We start from the raw sequence: 15,441 nt of genomic DNA, 5'->3' as shown, positions 1-15,441 counted from the left end.
GAACGAGGGGACGGAATGTATGTGATGCATATGAGAGGGAAAACCGAATAAGGAAAGGTGGGATGGTATCGGATGTTGAGCGGCGGGTATCTTTGGGTGTAAGATGATGGGAGGGGAGGCAGGGGGGGGGGGAGGGGTAGTAGATGTAGATGAGAGAGGGTGATAGTGATATTGGTGAAAAATTAAAAACACGTACGTTTACAGGACTTTGGCCGTTGTTCAGGTCTACATGGTCAATCTTATAACCGACTAGACTGTATCGTGAACTCCTTGCATCGTTTTTCTTAAATTGACGGAAATATACCAACTCTAGATCTAAGCCTCCATGGCGGGATCAGCCTCCAGCACGGCCTCTCTAATCCCCTCCTCATCTGTCTTTGTCTCGTCTTCCACCCCTTTCCAGCCTGTGGCCCACTGCAAAATCAACACCACCACCGTCACCCCAGCGGCACCCATGTACAACTTTCTCAGCGCCATCTCATACCCGCCCACAGCAACCCCCTGTTCCATCTTGCTGAGTACCCCTTCTTGCCAGACAGCGGCCGGACTGCCCACCAAAACGGTAATCAACTTCTCGCTCCGCTCCGTCAACTCCCCATGCCCCAGCTCCAGAAAGCCCCGTGTTAAACTACCTCTCAGAACCCGGTTGAAAACCCCACCCCCAATCCCCGTCCCAAAACTCCCCGCGAAACCCCTAAACGTAGCCAACAAACCTGTAACGATAAAATGGTCCTTTGCCGGTGCGAGATGCAACAGGTGAGCGAGCGTGTAGTTCACCGCTGCGCCGGTACACAACCCGTTGATGAAGACCACGGCGATATAAACCCCGTATCTCGTCTCGTGGTTGCTCACGAACGAGAGTTCCAAGAGGGAGCAGCCAAAGATGAAGAGGGATAAGAGGCAGGGCAGCCAGAAGGAGCCGGAGCGCTTGATGTGCAGCCAGCCTACGAGCAGACCCCCGATGCCGAAGCCGAGGTTGGTGGGGATGAGGACGGAGCCGGCGAGGGCGGGGGAGAGGCCGCGGACGGCCAGGATGAAGATGGGGGCGTAGAAGAGGACTGTCCACCGCGAGGCCATGAAGCCTAGTTGGGAGAGGCAAGATAGCAAGACGCCACGGGAGGAGAGGATGGGGAGGGGGATGATGGGGTCGGGGTGGCGGGATTCAATTAGTAGGAAGAGGGAGAGGGAGAGGAGGGATAGAGCTAGGGGGGCACGGGTGTAGGTTGAGAGGGCGTATAACAGGGAGGTGATGGTGGCGGTGAGGGTGAGGGCGCCGAGGTAGTCGATGCTGGAGAGTTTGGTGAGGAGGGATTTGTCGCAGGAGTGGTGAGTGGAGGGGCGGCGGGGGATGCTGAGGAATACGCCCAGGCCGGTGAGGAAGGAGAGGGGGGCTTGAGATCCGAAGAGGAGGCGCTGGGCGAGGGGGATGGTTAGGTCTGGAAGGGATGGTAAATAGGGGAGGGGGAGCTTACCCATCCTATGACTGGGAGGAGTGCACCAAATACCACTGCGCCTGTTGAGACTCCTATGGTGAAGCCCGCGTTTACTAGTCCGATCCACAGCCCCCTTTTCTTCTTGGAGGTGAGCTGGATGACCAGTATCATACACAGTGTCATGATCCCACCGCTCCCAATACCACACAACACTCTGCCTAGGATAAACACCCCGAATGTAGGCGCAACCGAAACAATAACCGCCCCAATGGTAAACCACGTCGAGCATATGAGCACCATCACCCCAGGCGAGAATATCATGGACAGACGACCAACAAGAGGAGCGGTGGAGGACACGCTAATCATGTACGAAGACGTAAACCACATGGCGTTTTGGTAGGCATCCAGGTCCTCAGCAATGGAAGATTGAGTGGTGCTGATGCCAGACATGTTGGCTGCTTGGAGGAAGATAAGAGCCCACATGGACAAGATGATGGCTGTGCCTCTTTTCCAGCCCAGGGGAGGGTGTTCATCTTCCTCTGAGGGCTCATTATGGACTGTTGACTCTCGTTCAAGGGAGATGTGACGGGCGATGGTGACTGAGGATGTGTCGGACGCGAGAAGGGGTGTTTGCTCGGTAGCGGTGATGGTTGCTGAGGTGGTGGAGCTGCCGGACCCGTCGTCAGCACCGGGCCCAAGACGGTCCTCGGTGAGACCGACTGTCATTTTGGAATTGAAGAAGAGATGATGAGGGATTACTATTGATGTATGAGCAGATAAATTTTCATATTCCAATTGATTTGTTGAGATTAGAAAGGGTTCAAGATGAAGTGAAAAGGCGGGACGTCATTGATGTTATATTGATTTGTAAGTCGCACCCTTGTCTGAGTAAAGGCCCAAGGGCCACGAGAATGGTTATCCGTGTCCATCTTTCAGTTTATTTTTGGGCCTGAAGAATGCTCTCGACATATTGGTCACATGAGTACATGGCTGTTCAGTAGCATTCTTTGCAATGATGTTGGAAAATTATGGTTCAGATGAAAGGAGTGCTAACCCAGCACCTTAAACCCTAACCCGTGCACAATTTTATGCCTTCCGCCAAGCTATCTCACGACTCACCTCTCACTCCACACCCTCCCCATCTTCAACCTCACTTTTCCGTTTCACTTTCGACTTACACAACTCACTATTTTTCACTGGAATAGTCCTTTTCTTCAAGCCACACACCCCAACTCATAACCCCGACATCAGCGCCAAAATGAAAGACACCTACACCCTCCCCTCAGCAGCGGACATGCATGTCCACCTCCGCAACGCCCCAGGCCCCATCGCCTCCCTCGTCACGCCCACCATCCGCCCAGCCGGCATCGACACCGTCTTCGTCATGCCCAACCTCGCCCCTGTCCCCGTCACCTCTGTCGACGCTGCTCTCGAGTACAAGTCCGCCTTAGAAGCCATCGACCCAAGCGTCAATTACCTCATGTCTTTGTACCTCCACTCCTCCATCACCCCCGAGGAGATTGCCAAGGCCAAGAAGGCTGGCATTGCCGGTGTGAAGGCTTACCCCAAGGGAGCGACTACCAACAGCCAATGGGGTGTTGTGAGCTTTGAGCCTTTTGACGAGGTGCTCAAGGCTATGGAGAAGGAAGGGATTGTGCTGAACTTGCACGGGGAGGTGCCGAGTGATAGCAAGGAGGGGGTTACGGTGATGAATGCGGAGAGCAGGTTCTTGCCTACGCTGAGGAGCTTGGTGGGCAAGTACCCCAAGTTGAAGATTGTGTTGGAGCATTGCACTACTGGGGAGGCGGTGGAGGCTGTGAGAGAGTTTGGGGAGGATGTTGTGGGGACTATTGTGAGTGAAATTGTGACGGGTTGGGGAAGGGTGAAGTGCTGACTGAGGATGATAGACTGCTCATCACTTGAGCTTGCTGGTGGATGACTGGTCCGCCAATGTGCACCACTACTGCAAGCCCTCTGCCAAGTCCCCCGAGGACCGTCGGGCTCTTCTTCAGGCTGTTGTGTCCTCCAAGGGGAAGTTCTTCCTTGGTACTGACAGTGCTCGTATGTTTCATTCCGTTCCTTTGCACTGTTAGCAGGCACTGACATACAACCAGCCCACGATATCTCCTCCAAGAAGGGTAAGGGCAACACCGCCGCCGGTGTCTTCACCCAGCCTTACGCCCTCGGCTACGTCCTCAAGGCTCTTGAGGAGGGCATCGCCCGCGGTGACATTTCTGACTCGGACGTCAATGACGAAGCTTTGGCCGGTTTCTTCTCCTCCTACGGCCGCAAGTTCTACGGCTTGCCTCCTTCTGACAAGAAGATCTTGCTGAAGAAGGATGGTGCCACTGTTGAGGAGAGCTTGAAGAGCGAGCAGGCTGAGATTGTGCCATATCGTGCTGGCGAGAAGATTTGGAGTGTGGAGTGGCTTTGATTTTGGGAAATATGAAAAGGAATGTCAAAAAGGGTTGTTGGGATGGGAAAAGGGGTAAAAAAGGGCAATATACCAAAATGATAGATGAGTGACGGGGTGTACAAAATGAGATGTGTGATTGATGATGGACACTTGCTGAGCGTTCTGTGAACTGGAGTGGAAGCTCAGCGGGCATTGTGTTGGGGTGATTGTGATTAAACGTCAAGTAGGTATCTAACAACATAGAAATTGTTCTCTGTTTTCTAACTTCGCTTGGGTATAATAAGACAGTGAGAAAGCCAAACATCCACAGCTCATCCCCATTTCAGCTATTATCATCGACATCTTGAGATACATCAACTCTCAATCCCTATTCTGCTTGACATTGGCAGCCTGACAGGTAAAGTTTGGCAGCGCAGCCACCGCCCGGCCTTCACCGCGCATTCAAAGCAATCTTTGGTCCCCACTGATGGTTGGAACCCAACTACGGATCGACTGGCAAGATACATTATATACTACTGGAGGAAAAAGAAAAGGAGAACCGTGTACCGTGGTGGATCCCGTGAGCCCTGCTTCACCAGGAGCCCCTCGCCCTTGACATGGAAGCCAGTGTCTTGGGGAATATATGGGCTTCGGCTGTCGGGGCTGCGGGATCGATGGGCTATTACCCAGGTTGTGGTGGGCAAGCAGGTCATCAGCAGGGTTGCCGAGCTAGAAAACAGCTTTGGAGGAGGCTGCTGGTCGTGACAGGCACAGGTAGACAAAAGGTGGTAGGTGAGGCCAAGGTGGTTGGAGTTTTTGTCGAGGGACATCTCAACAGGTGGTGGTGGAACTAGGGCGTTCATGGCTGTAAAGCTTCAATATATATAGTGAAGAAATAGAGAAACTGGTAAGAAAATAAAAGTTAGGAGGAAAGAGATATTGGAGGGAATGAGGATGCGTTTGGGTGATGAAAGGGAATTATGACAACGAAGGGACGGATGCTGCTTTTAACACGAGAAGTAAGCAGGCAAGTTGGACTCTTGAGAGTTGTTAGAGCTGGCTTTGGTTTTTCAGACTTGCGTTTACTCGGAAGATGGCGAGGGTCGAGTTCGGCTAGAAACATATACGAGAGGAAACTTGCGTCTCCGAGAGCCCGATGTGACCAATTCCGTCATGTAATGATCTCCTAACAGGTTGTTTAGGAGCAGTGTGGAGTGGGTGTCTCTAGGCGCACGTTGAATGTCTCTTCATATTGCGTGAATCCATCCTCTGCCGCAAGACAAAATAACTCCAGATACAAATTAACCTACACAGAAAGCCTTCAGTGATTCCGAACAAAAAGATCGCTGTCCCAATCCATTCCATACCATAAACCATGTGCCTATTTCCTTGCAGTCCCAGTTGAATTACCAAGCAACCAAACATCCTAACCAAGCACAACATGCCCGTTCCCGACAAAGAAATCAATCAGTATCCACTCTCCTCCCTCCGATTGTCACCGCCTCCCTTCCCCTGGGCAGACGTATCCGCAGTGGCGACCTCCTCATCGCCTCTCAGTTTCGCAAAGTAGCCCTTGATATCCTCGGCACTGATTGCCTGTCCGCTCTCGGCAAACTGCTGAAAGAACGGCTTCAACTTGTCCTTGAGATGATTGTACGCCATCACACCTTCGATAGCTCTCACCCTATCAACATTCTTCAGTGCAGATTCTCCCCGCTCATAGAGGGAGTTGCTGCCCAATGTGGACCCGTTATCCGACGCCTCTGGTGACACAGGTGGCTCATAGGTCTCTTCTTCCTCAAGAAGCTGGGGATGAGGGACGAGCAGAGGGAAGCAGGAAGAACAGCGACACAGCTTCTCTCGGAAGTCGGGCTTGCAGAAAAGAGAGAATTTGCCTGCGGGGGGCACCGGGGGTAGGGATAGAAGCTTGCAAGGCGGGGGAGCAGAAGGTGTAGCAGAGCGCTCTCTAGGACTCTCTTTGGATTCATCTTCATTCTTCACACGCTTGGATGTCTGAGAACCTGCCTCATCCTCATCATCGTCCAAGGCTTTGCGCTTCTTGGGAACATCGAGGTTGGCAGCGGCTGGTGTGGTGGTGGCAGCAGGCACCTCGGTTTTGGTAGAGGCAGCCCCCTCAACTTTGAGCGTGGGCTCCTCTGTCTTGAAGTCCGTAGTGGCAGGAGCATCTGGAAGGGTCTCTTTGGCCGCTCCATCAGGCTTGAAGTGGACCGCAGGTAGAAATCCTTCGGTGCCGGCATATCGCTTGACCCAAGGGTAAGCCTCCACACACTTGTAGCACAAGAAGGCTTCAAAGTTGTCTTCTTCAGGGAATCCAGGGGGAAGTGGGGGATCATCCTCCTCCTCTTCTTCTTCCTCGGCACCGTTCTGGGTCGGGAGCGCTTCAGAATCTTCCGAGATGGTCGGCAATGGGGCACTGGTGCCATCCTCCTTGTCCTGCTCTGTCTTCGGCTTCTTCTCTTTGGCCATCTTCTCGAACCACTTTGGACCCATTCCAACAACACAACCCGGGTGCCACCAGTCCTCGCCACACCCTCCTGTGTCATGTGTACCTAGACCCAAACACTGAAACATGGTTCCCTTTTGCTCAAAAGGATCGTAGTCACATTCGCAACCACAAAACCGATTGCGAAAATTTTGGTTGTATTTGTTGTTCACATCGGGCTCCTGGGAGTGAACACCTCCCTTGGAGTTGGTTTCGGGATTTAGACGAAGGTTGCAAGGGCTTGTCGAAGGTAGTCTCGTGGTACCACAGTCGCAGGTAAAGTTGCGCTTGTTGAAGATCTCGACGAGGGTGTGCTCGCCATGGCATTGCACCGAGCAGGCATAGCAGACGCCGGCGGCATTGTAGGGATCGGACGAGTGCGCGGGCGGTGGATTGCAAGTGAGGCAAGCAAATACTGCCTGTCGGAGAGGGCCGAGGGCATTGGTACAGTTCTCGATGCTCTATTAAGACACCATGGTTAGATCAGCACATTGTGTTCAATGGGTCAAGAGCCGTACATAAGGAAGAGCCTCGCGCGCATCGGCCTCTAGCTGCATCTGGTCGCGCAAGAAACTAGAAAGTGGTATTAGTAGTAATCACCACATCTTCCACCAGCATCATCATGAACATACTCGGCGGCAGTCTGCGAATCGCTCGACTTGTGCGACCCTATGCTGTCGCTGCGAGGCTTGTTGCGCGCGACTGAAGCATCCCCTCCATCCTCAGGAACGTCGGCGACGGAGGCCGACTTGGGCGCCAAGGCAGAATCCATGATGAATTGTCAGGTATCAACGACAAACTCAACCAGAACCAAAAACAAAAAAAGGTGGAAAATGAGATGATAGATCGATTCCGATGATGGTTCTCTTCTGAGTCGCGCATCACTGTCGGAGCTTATCTTATCGCTAAAGTGCAGGGTAGGTGCCAAGACCACTTAACGCGCCCTGGGCACCTCGACACGAAATCAACGCGAGATTCCAGGGGGGGAAAAGCAATCTGTGACGCGAGGCCCCTGTTCCCATTTTCCAATCCCCTCCACTGTGTGTTGCCGAATCGACCATTGTTGCCCACATCATCTCTCTTTCAGGACAGGCTCATCCACCACTTGCCTCGTTTTTGTCGGAACGATAACGATACCCTTCCTTACTGCTATTACAGTCACATAACAACCGCAAACATGAGGTATGTTTTGTTCTACCGCTTGGTGCCCAATCGAGAGATCAGGGGAAAAAAAATACAGCAAAAATACGCCCCTGAAAATATCTTGACAAAAGTGACTTGAAGCTAACTTCGACACCTCCATAGCTCCCCACTTCGTGATAACCCGTCCTCTGCCAACCGTGGCGTACCAGCCCGGGGAAATAGAAAGCGCTCACGCACTAATGGTGAAGATGCGCCTTCTTCCATTGCGGGCGCCTCCAGCCCCGCCCTGCCCTCCTCCCCCCCGGCCTTCCACACCATCGCCCATGGCGCGGACGACGAGGATGAGGTTGAGGAAGATGTTGAGATCCCGGATGATCTCGACGATTTGGATGAAGCCGCCGAGGATGATGTGGACCTGTTCAGGGATGGCTTTGAGCAAGATTACCGCAGCAGGGAGGACGATCGATATGAGGGCATTGATCTTGACGACGAGGGCGACTACGATGCCATGAATCTTGGTGACAGGCGACGTCTCGAGGCCCAACTTAACCGCAGAGATCGAGAGGTTGCCAGGCGGCAACGTCTCCCTGCCGCTTTCCTTCCTGGTGAAGAAGACGGCGATATCGATCTCTCAGCCCAGCCTCGCCGTCGCAGACATCGCTACGATGAGGACCCTGATGAGGATATGGATGGTGATATCATGGATGAGGAGCTCTCACTCGAGGCCCTCCATGATGTCAAAGCTTCCAGTCTGACAGACTGGGTGTCCCAACAAGCCGTCCAGCGCACAATCAAGAGAGAGTTCAAGGCCTTCCTCACAGAGTACATCGATGATAGCGGCTCGTCAGTTTACGGCAACCGCATCAGAACTCTTGGTGAGGTGAACGCTGAGACTCTCGAGGTTTCTTATGAGCACCTCTCCACTTCTAAGGCCATCTTGGCCTACTTCTTGGCCAACGCTCCTGCCGAGATGCTCAAGCTGTTCGACGAGGTTGCTATGGATGTCGTTCTGCTGCATTACCCCGATTACGAGCGTATCCACGCCGAGATTCACGTTCGCATCTTTGACCTTCCCGTACACTACACCCTTCGCCAGCTTCGCCAGTCTCACCTCAACTGCCTTGTGCGTGTGAGCGGTGTGGTGACGAGAAGATCCGGTGTCTTCCCTCAGCTCAAGTACGTCAAGTTTGACTGCACCAAGTGCGGTGTCACACTCGGTCCCTTCCAGCAAGAGTCCAATGTCGAAGTCAAGGTGTCATACTGCCAGAGCTGCCAGTCTCGCGGCCCCTTCACCCTCAACTCGGAGAAGACCGTCTACAGAAACTACCAAAAGCTCACCCTCCAAGAATCGCCCGGCACAGTCCCTGCCGGTCGTCTTCCCCGTCACCGTGAGGTGATTCTCCTTTGGGATCTCATCGACAAGGCCAAGCCCGGTGAGGAGATCGAGGTGACCGGTATCTACCGCAATAGCTACGATGCCCAGCTCAACAACCGCAACGGCTTCCCGGTCTTTGCCACTATCCTCGAGGCAAACAACATCATAAAATCTCATGATCAGCTCGCTGGTTTCCGCATGACAGATGAAGACGAACATGAGATCCGTCGCCTGTCCAAGGATCCCCACATTGTGGACAAGATTATCAACTCTATTGCCCCAAGCATTTACGGGCACACCGACATCAAAACCGCTGTCGCACTGTCTCTCTTTGGAGGTGTAGCCAAGGTTACCACGGGCGGGCACCGCGTCAGAGGAGACATCAATGTGTTGCTGCTCGGCGACCCAGGTACCGCCAAGTCCCAAGTTCTCAAGTATGTCGAAAAGACCGCCCACCGTGCCGTCTTTGCCACCGGTCAGGGTGCCTCCGCAGTCGGTCTGACAGCCTCGGTCCGCCGCGACCCTCTCACCAGCGAGTGGACGTTGGAAGGCGGCGCCCTTGTCCTGGCAGACAAAGGAACCTGCCTGATCGACGAGTTCGACAAGATGAACGACCAGGACAGAACATCCATCCACGAAGCCATGGAGCAACAGACCATTTCCATCTCCAAGGCTGGTATCGTGACTACCCTGCAGGCTAGGTGCGGCATCATTGCCGCCGCCAACCCCATTGGCGGGCGATACAACTCTTCCATCCCCTTCAGCGCCAACGTCGAACTCACCGAGCCGATTCTGTCCCGTTTTGACATTTTGTGCGTGGTGAGGGACACGGTCGAGCCGGAGGAGGACGAAAGGCTGGCCAATTTTATTGTTGGGTCACACTCGAGAAGTCATCCGCTGTCCCAGTCGCAGGCGGCTAACACCCAGAATGGCGGGCAGTCGATGGAGGTGGAGCATGATTCTGCCCAGCAAGAGACGCAGCAGAATGGGATCAAGAAGGAGGACCAGATCCCGCAGGAGCTGCTGAGGAAGTACATCTTGTACGCGAGGGAGAAGTGCTCGCCCAAGCTGTATCACATCGATGAGGACAAGGTGGCGAGGTTGTTTGCTGACATGAGGAGGGAGAGTTTGGCGACGGGGGCTTATCCTATTACTGTATGTTCCCTTTCCCCCCCTTTCATCAACCTTGGTCATGCAGTTTGCTAACATTAGGTGATATAGGTCCGTCATCTGGAGGCTATCATCCGTATCGCGGAAGCTTTCTGCAAGATGAGGTTGAGCGAGTACTGCTCTGCGCAGGATATTGACCGGGCGATTGCCGTCACGGTGGAGAGTTTTGTGGGGAGTCAGAAGGTCAGCTGCAAGAAGGCGCTGGCGAGGGCTTTTGCAAAGTATACGCTTGCTCGGCCGGGGGCTACGAACGGGACGCAGTCGCAAGGGAGGAGGGGGAGGGCGGCTGTGAGGGCTTGAAATAATATGGGAGGATGAGGTTTGATTGGTTCATGATGAGTTTTATGTATAGCGGATATTGTGGGATATGGGATAGGCCGGGTTGGGAAGAGGGTTTAATTTAATATTTACATTATATATCCTTGTTTTGTTTTACGACTTTTGTCGATGGGTTGTTGTGCTTTGTGACTTTGTTGGATGATGGTAGTGGAATGAGGTATGGGGTGAATATTGTGCTGCGTTGCTGCAGTGGTGAGGCCTGATGTTGTTCTTGTTGTGATACTCTTATGGTTGTGATGTTGTTATAATAGTAGTAATGCTGTCGTTGTGTCGACTAGTAGTCGTTGAGCAGCAGGTGGTGATGGCTTGAAATACTGGAAAGTTGCAGCTTTAGCGGCGAGAAAGTCGAACGCAGTGGTGATGATGGTCAACAACAACGACCTCAGTGGCAGAATGGTCATGAAGCTGGGTCATGGGAATGAGTGCAACAATGGCAGGCAGCTACGTCGAGGGAATGGACTGGGAGTCGCATGCCAGGCATCAGGATGGCCACTTATCAGGCACACACGAGACATGACCGTACCACCCTTGATATAGAAGGTCCAGGAAGTAATTATCACCGAAGCAAGTAACTACCTTGGCGTGGTCAAGTGGTTAGCCTGTGGAAGTAACCTGGACAAACAAGGGAATGTCATGGCGTGGTCATAATCTCCTGGTGGTCACGGGTCGATCCTGAGTAAAACGTGGTTTTCATAGCGCTCTACTCCAGCGTGGTCGGGGTTAGGTCGTGAGCTTTTCGCGACTTTTCGACCTTTTTCCTTGCCTTTGTACAGCCAACTTTCTTTATCATATTGATTAAAAGACGTGATGATTAAGGGAAACATTGTTGATCATGATTTGAATGTTCTAGAGCCTCGCCTTGCTGCCCTTGAAGTTTGGCTTGATGGGAATCTTGGGGTGGCCACCATCCAACGACAGCCCCGTCATCTTCTCCAACTCCTCAACTGCCTCATATGCTCTGCCTAATGGCACCTTGATGGTCTGAAATCCAGCCTGCTTTGCAGCTTTCAAGTTCTCTCCAATGTCATCCAGAAACGTGATTTCATTTGTCTTTACTCCTGACGACCACCCTCCCGCCTGACCTCTTGCCGTGCCCGCGTTCGCCTTCGCAAACTCATTCACCTTTTCCAACGCATACTGATACATCTTCGGGTCGGGCTTGCGAAGTCCAACATGAGCTGATGACACAAAAACATCGAACTGACTGCGGAGGGGGTCGTCCATGAAGTTCTCCTGATACAAGTCGTGGCCTGGTGGGAAGATGACAGTGTTGCTGAGAGCAGCAATGATGAACTTGCCGCTGGCTTTAAGAGCCTTCAGGGCTGGGAACATCCACGGGTCCGGTGCCCTAGCAGATTTCATCATGTCGTTGAACAACCATTGCCCATCAAGCTTGGGAAGGGGAGGAATCTCTTTTGGCAAAGCAGGGTTCTTGGCTTGCTGGGCTTGGTAGAATGCCTTCCACCGGGCCGGGTCGTGAAGATCTTGGTTGAACCCGTCGAAGAAGGAGGCGTCCATTGGGATGTCGCCTCTTTCTAGGCGGTGCCAGAATCCGGTAGGAGCAGTCTTGGAGAGGGAGTAGTTGACCCATCCTGGGGGGATGCCAAGTGACAGCTCGTAATCGAGGATGGATTGGAAGGGTGAGATGACCTGTGATTGTTAGGATCATCTACATCTAGACGGCACATGGAGAGTGGAGAGACAAGCATACACAAACACCCCCAATATCAAATAAGAGAACCTTTGGCTTGGGAGTCGAAGATACGGGTGCCATGGCGTCGATTTCGTCAAGGATGTATTCGACGGGAACCTCTTCTGGTTCCATTTGCAACTATCAGGAGTTTACGAGACAAACCGCCGACTGGTTATGTATGGACAAGCATCACCGACCACACCTACCCTTTGACAACACCGGCATGGAAGCTGAAAGCCGGAGCCGACGAATTGAACCTCGGCTTCGGTCTGGGGTTGGGTTGGAGAACAGATGACATAAGCGGACTTGGATGAAAGAGCTGAACTGCACCCAGGGTTAGGGTCCCAAGCCCCTTATGGCCTGCCCCACCTTCGTCACCCAACGCAGTTTCGCACACACCCTACTCTGGAAAGCTGTGGGGCCAAATTTTGCGCCCACAAATGCTTGCCGTCGTGGAATAATCCAACCTCCCCTCCCACTTGTCGACAAACCCCGAGCCCTGTGAGTATCGCATCGCCCAGCGAAACAACAGTCAAAATGGTAAGTTGATACAGCCATTTGTCACTGCCGTTGCCATTGGCATCGCTGTCGTTTTCACCTGCACCCGAACGAGTCGAGAGATCTGGGGAATTGGGTAGAGTCAACGCAAGATGCTTCGGAGGAGGAAAAAAAAAATATCTGAAGCGATAATTGCTGACTCGGGGATTTCTGAATTCAGGCCTTCCACAAGCTTGTGAAGAACAGCGCGTACTACAGGTAAGTTTCTCATGTCCTGGCCATTCTCGCGACTTTCTGGTGATTTTTGCTGACCTTGTCTCGAAACACAGCCGCTTCCAGACCAAGTACAAGCGCAGAAGAGAGGGAAAGACCGACTACTATGCTCGCAAGCGCCTGATCACCCAGGCCAAGAACAAGTACAACGCCCCCAAGTACAGACTCGTTGTCCGCTTCTCCAACCGCGACATCATCACCCAGATCGTCACCTCCGAGATCACCGGTGACAAGATCTTCGCTGCCGCCTACTCCCACGAGCTCCGCGCCTATGGCATCGAGCACGGTCTTACCAACTGGGCCGCTGCCTACGCCACTGGTCTCCTCCTCGCCCGCCGGGTCTTGAAGAAGCTCGGCCTCGATGAGCAGTTCGCCGGTGTTGAGGAGGCCGATGGTGAGTACACTCTCACCGAGGCCACCGAGACCGACGATGGTGAGCGTCGCCCCTTCAAGGCCTTCCTTGATGTCGGTCTCTCCCGCACCTCCACCGGTGCCCGTGTCTTCGGTGTCATGAAGGGTGCCTCCGACGGTGGTATCCTCGTCCCCCACTCCGAGAACCGCTTCCCCGGTTTCGACATGGAGTCTGAGGAGCTCGATGCCGAGACCCTCAAGAAGTACATCTTCGGCGGTCACGTCGCTGAGTACATGGAGACCCTCGCCGACGACGATGAGGAGCGCTACAAGGGCCAGTTCGTCAAGTACATCGAGGACGACCTTGAGGCCGACTCCCTCGAGGACCTCTATGCCGAGGCCCACAAGGCCATCCGCGAGGACCCCTTCAAGAAGTACGAGTCCGACGCGCCCAAGAAGACCAAGGAGGAGTGGAAGGCTGAGTCCAAGAAGTACCGCCAGTCCAAGCTCACCCACGAGCAGCGCAAGGCTGGTGTCCAGGAGCGTATTGCCGCCCTTCTTCAGGAGTAAATTGGTGGTTTTTGCTAGGGACTGGTTGTATCGTCTGGGCTCAAGATGGCAGCATATTCTTTAGGAGTTTAAGTGCATCCACAAAAAGATGGACGGGCACATGGGGCAATGACCAGGGTTCACCAAAAGCCAATCACTTTTCTCATGCATCTTTGACTGACTGGCGGACCAACCGAACGTTGGCGCCATTATGTGATCATGTGATGTATTTCCTTGTTGAAGCTGTTGGTAGAAGCCTTTGCAAGCCGCCTCAAGCCGTTGATATCGAATGTGTATGTAATCAGGTACTACAGAGTAGTACTCAGCCATTCGGCTTTCTCAGTTTCGAGGGGCACCTCGGCCTCAATGGAATGTTTCTAATTAACAAGTTGAGGGACTAGATGTGGTGTCGCCAACCCAAAAGCAGTTCCAGATCGAGCACCTGGAGGCGTGGGTGAGGGTTATGAGGTCATGCGGGGTACTCTCACAGCATGATCGTCTGAGCAAGGGACTATGAGCTGCAAGTGATACCGAGTTGGTGGTATGTTCCTTTCACTGGTTGGTGGTAGAAAGCTCAGATGAGGAATTGTGTTCCCCTCAAGCATGCGTGATGGGAAACTGGATGCAGTGGGTTGTCTTGGTGAGCGGTGCACGATGTGGTCAACTTGCAGACGCCAGAGTGGAATTGCCGTTCCAGGGAACATGGGGTTAGCACCGTCCGGCCTTGGCGTGGGTGCCCCGGATAGAGTTTCGGGACCCCTGAAATCGCGCTGTCTGTTGAATTGGGATGTGGATGGATGGATTATAGGAAAATGATGATGAGAAGAGAAGCTTCTCGCTTTGTGGTGAACAGACGCACACACATACACTCGTCAGTGGTACCACATACGAGTCAACATGAGGGGCAAGGGCACGGGATGGGTGGCTACCGCAAATTTGGGGAACCGCTGAATACCGATCACCTGCCGTTACCAGACTGGCCCAAAGTTTGCCATGGTTATGATGCTGCTTCTCTCTCTATGAGTTGCGGGGGTTGAGGTGCAGAAACCGCCACCAGTTCGTTTCGTTTCCGTTCGCTCGCTCGTGGGCTTCGGCCGACGTATGTGCACGTCCAGAAAGGGCCCAATTTCCGGCGTCCGATCTGCGAAATCTCTCATGTTTTCCTGGATGGACCCAAGATGATAATTAGTGGGAGAGTCCCACCATGCCTCGGTGCCCAGGTGCCCGCTATGTCAGTTCGGCCGGTCCGGTCTTGTCTCTCTTGCTCTTGACTTGACCTGAATAGCTCCTCCCATCTTTTTGGCAATCGCCTCTTTCTTTTATCGTCACTCGATCGTGTACTCTACTTTATGGGGCAATCACCGAGCTGTAACCAGGGTGTGGCATACATTGGCATCGTGAGACACACATACAGGGCCCTTATTGAGCGAGTCGCCCCCCCCCCGTCTCCCGCCATAACCCCCCGTTGCATCCAAGCATCTCCCACCTCTCCCGTCATCTGGATCGGTGCAGCACTGCATCCCAATACTGCGTCAACCCCCTTCCACCAGTGATACCTTCCGCTTCACCGCAACGGTGAGCTCAGCCACTTCTCCAGCAGAGAAACGGTCACACATACGGGAGACAACTGTAGCAAGAGTGATTTGATCTGGCACGCGCGCGAACCACTACAAATCGGGCATTTCCAATCCGTTCAGCTCGGCGGCGCCTTTTTCTGGG

The 15,441-nt window shown here is 53.3% G+C and overlaps 6 protein-coding genes across 6 annotated transcripts; 3 read left to right on the top strand and 3 right to left on the bottom strand.

Annotated features, from left to right (window-relative positions):
• Positions 1 to 150: 150 nt before the first annotated feature.
• On the bottom strand, positions 151 to 2,393 carry QC761_212890 (uncharacterized protein). Its single transcript, XM_062877023.1, has 2 exons — positions 1,473 to 2,393; positions 151 to 1,413 (listed from the first exon to the last, which is right to left on the bottom strand). Exons 1-2 carry the CDS (start codon positions 2,157 to 2,159, stop codon positions 316 to 318), a joined length of 1,785 nt encoding a protein of 594 aa, XP_062735677.1. The 5' UTR covers positions 2,160 to 2,393; the 3' UTR covers positions 151 to 315.
• Positions 2,340 to 3,999, top strand: URA4 (dihydroorotase). Its single transcript, XM_062877022.1, has 3 exons — positions 2,340 to 3,285; positions 3,341 to 3,494; positions 3,548 to 3,999. Exons 1-3 carry the CDS (start codon positions 2,692 to 2,694, stop codon positions 3,865 to 3,867), a joined length of 1,068 nt encoding a protein of 355 aa, XP_062735676.1. The 5' UTR covers positions 2,340 to 2,691; the 3' UTR covers positions 3,868 to 3,999.
• A 53-nt stretch (positions 4,000 to 4,052) lies between these two features.
• Positions 4,053 to 7,237, bottom strand: QC761_212870 (uncharacterized protein). The gene is made up of 3 exons (XM_062877021.1): positions 6,964 to 7,237; positions 6,850 to 6,904; positions 4,053 to 6,792 (listed from the first exon to the last, which is right to left on the bottom strand). The coding sequence occupies exons 1-3, from the start codon at positions 7,101 to 7,103 to the stop codon at positions 5,296 to 5,298; spliced, it is 1,692 nt and encodes a 563-aa protein (XP_062735675.1). The 5' UTR covers positions 7,104 to 7,237; the 3' UTR covers positions 4,053 to 5,295.
• Positions 6,544 to 10,319, top strand: MCM2 (MCM DNA helicase complex subunit; the record flags this gene model as incomplete). The annotated part of the gene is made up of 3 exons (XM_062872401.1): positions 6,544 to 7,513; positions 7,637 to 10,004; positions 10,071 to 10,319. Exons 1-3 carry the CDS (start codon positions 7,509 to 7,511, stop codon positions 10,317 to 10,319), a joined length of 2,622 nt encoding a protein of 873 aa, XP_062735674.1. The 5' UTR covers positions 6,544 to 7,508.
• A 724-nt stretch (positions 10,320 to 11,043) lies between these two features.
• On the bottom strand, positions 11,044 to 13,885 carry QC761_212850 (uncharacterized protein). Its single transcript, XM_062877020.1, has 2 exons — positions 12,070 to 13,885; positions 11,044 to 12,008 (listed from the first exon to the last, which is right to left on the bottom strand). Exons 1-2 carry the CDS (start codon positions 12,181 to 12,183, stop codon positions 11,205 to 11,207), a joined length of 918 nt encoding a protein of 305 aa, XP_062735672.1. The 5' UTR covers positions 12,184 to 13,885; the 3' UTR covers positions 11,044 to 11,204.
• On the top strand, positions 12,001 to 13,743 carry RPL5 (60S ribosomal protein L5; the record flags this gene model as incomplete). Its single annotated transcript, XM_062877019.1, has 3 exons — positions 12,001 to 12,591; positions 12,770 to 12,807; positions 12,879 to 13,743. Exons 1-3 carry the CDS (start codon positions 12,589 to 12,591, stop codon positions 13,741 to 13,743), a joined length of 906 nt encoding a protein of 301 aa, XP_062735673.1. The 5' UTR covers positions 12,001 to 12,588.
• Positions 13,886 to 15,441: the final 1,556 nt, after the last annotated feature.

The sequence above is a fragment of the Podospora bellae-mahoneyi genome, chromosome 2 (assembly GCF_035222275.1).
Source record: "Podospora bellae-mahoneyi strain CBS 112042 chromosome 2, whole genome shotgun sequence".
Classification (NCBI taxonomy): Eukaryota; Fungi; Ascomycota; class Sordariomycetes; order Sordariales; family Podosporaceae; genus Podospora; species Podospora bellae-mahoneyi.
The sequence above is the reverse complement of the archived record's forward strand: the minus strand, read 5'-3'. Positions and strand labels throughout refer to the sequence as shown.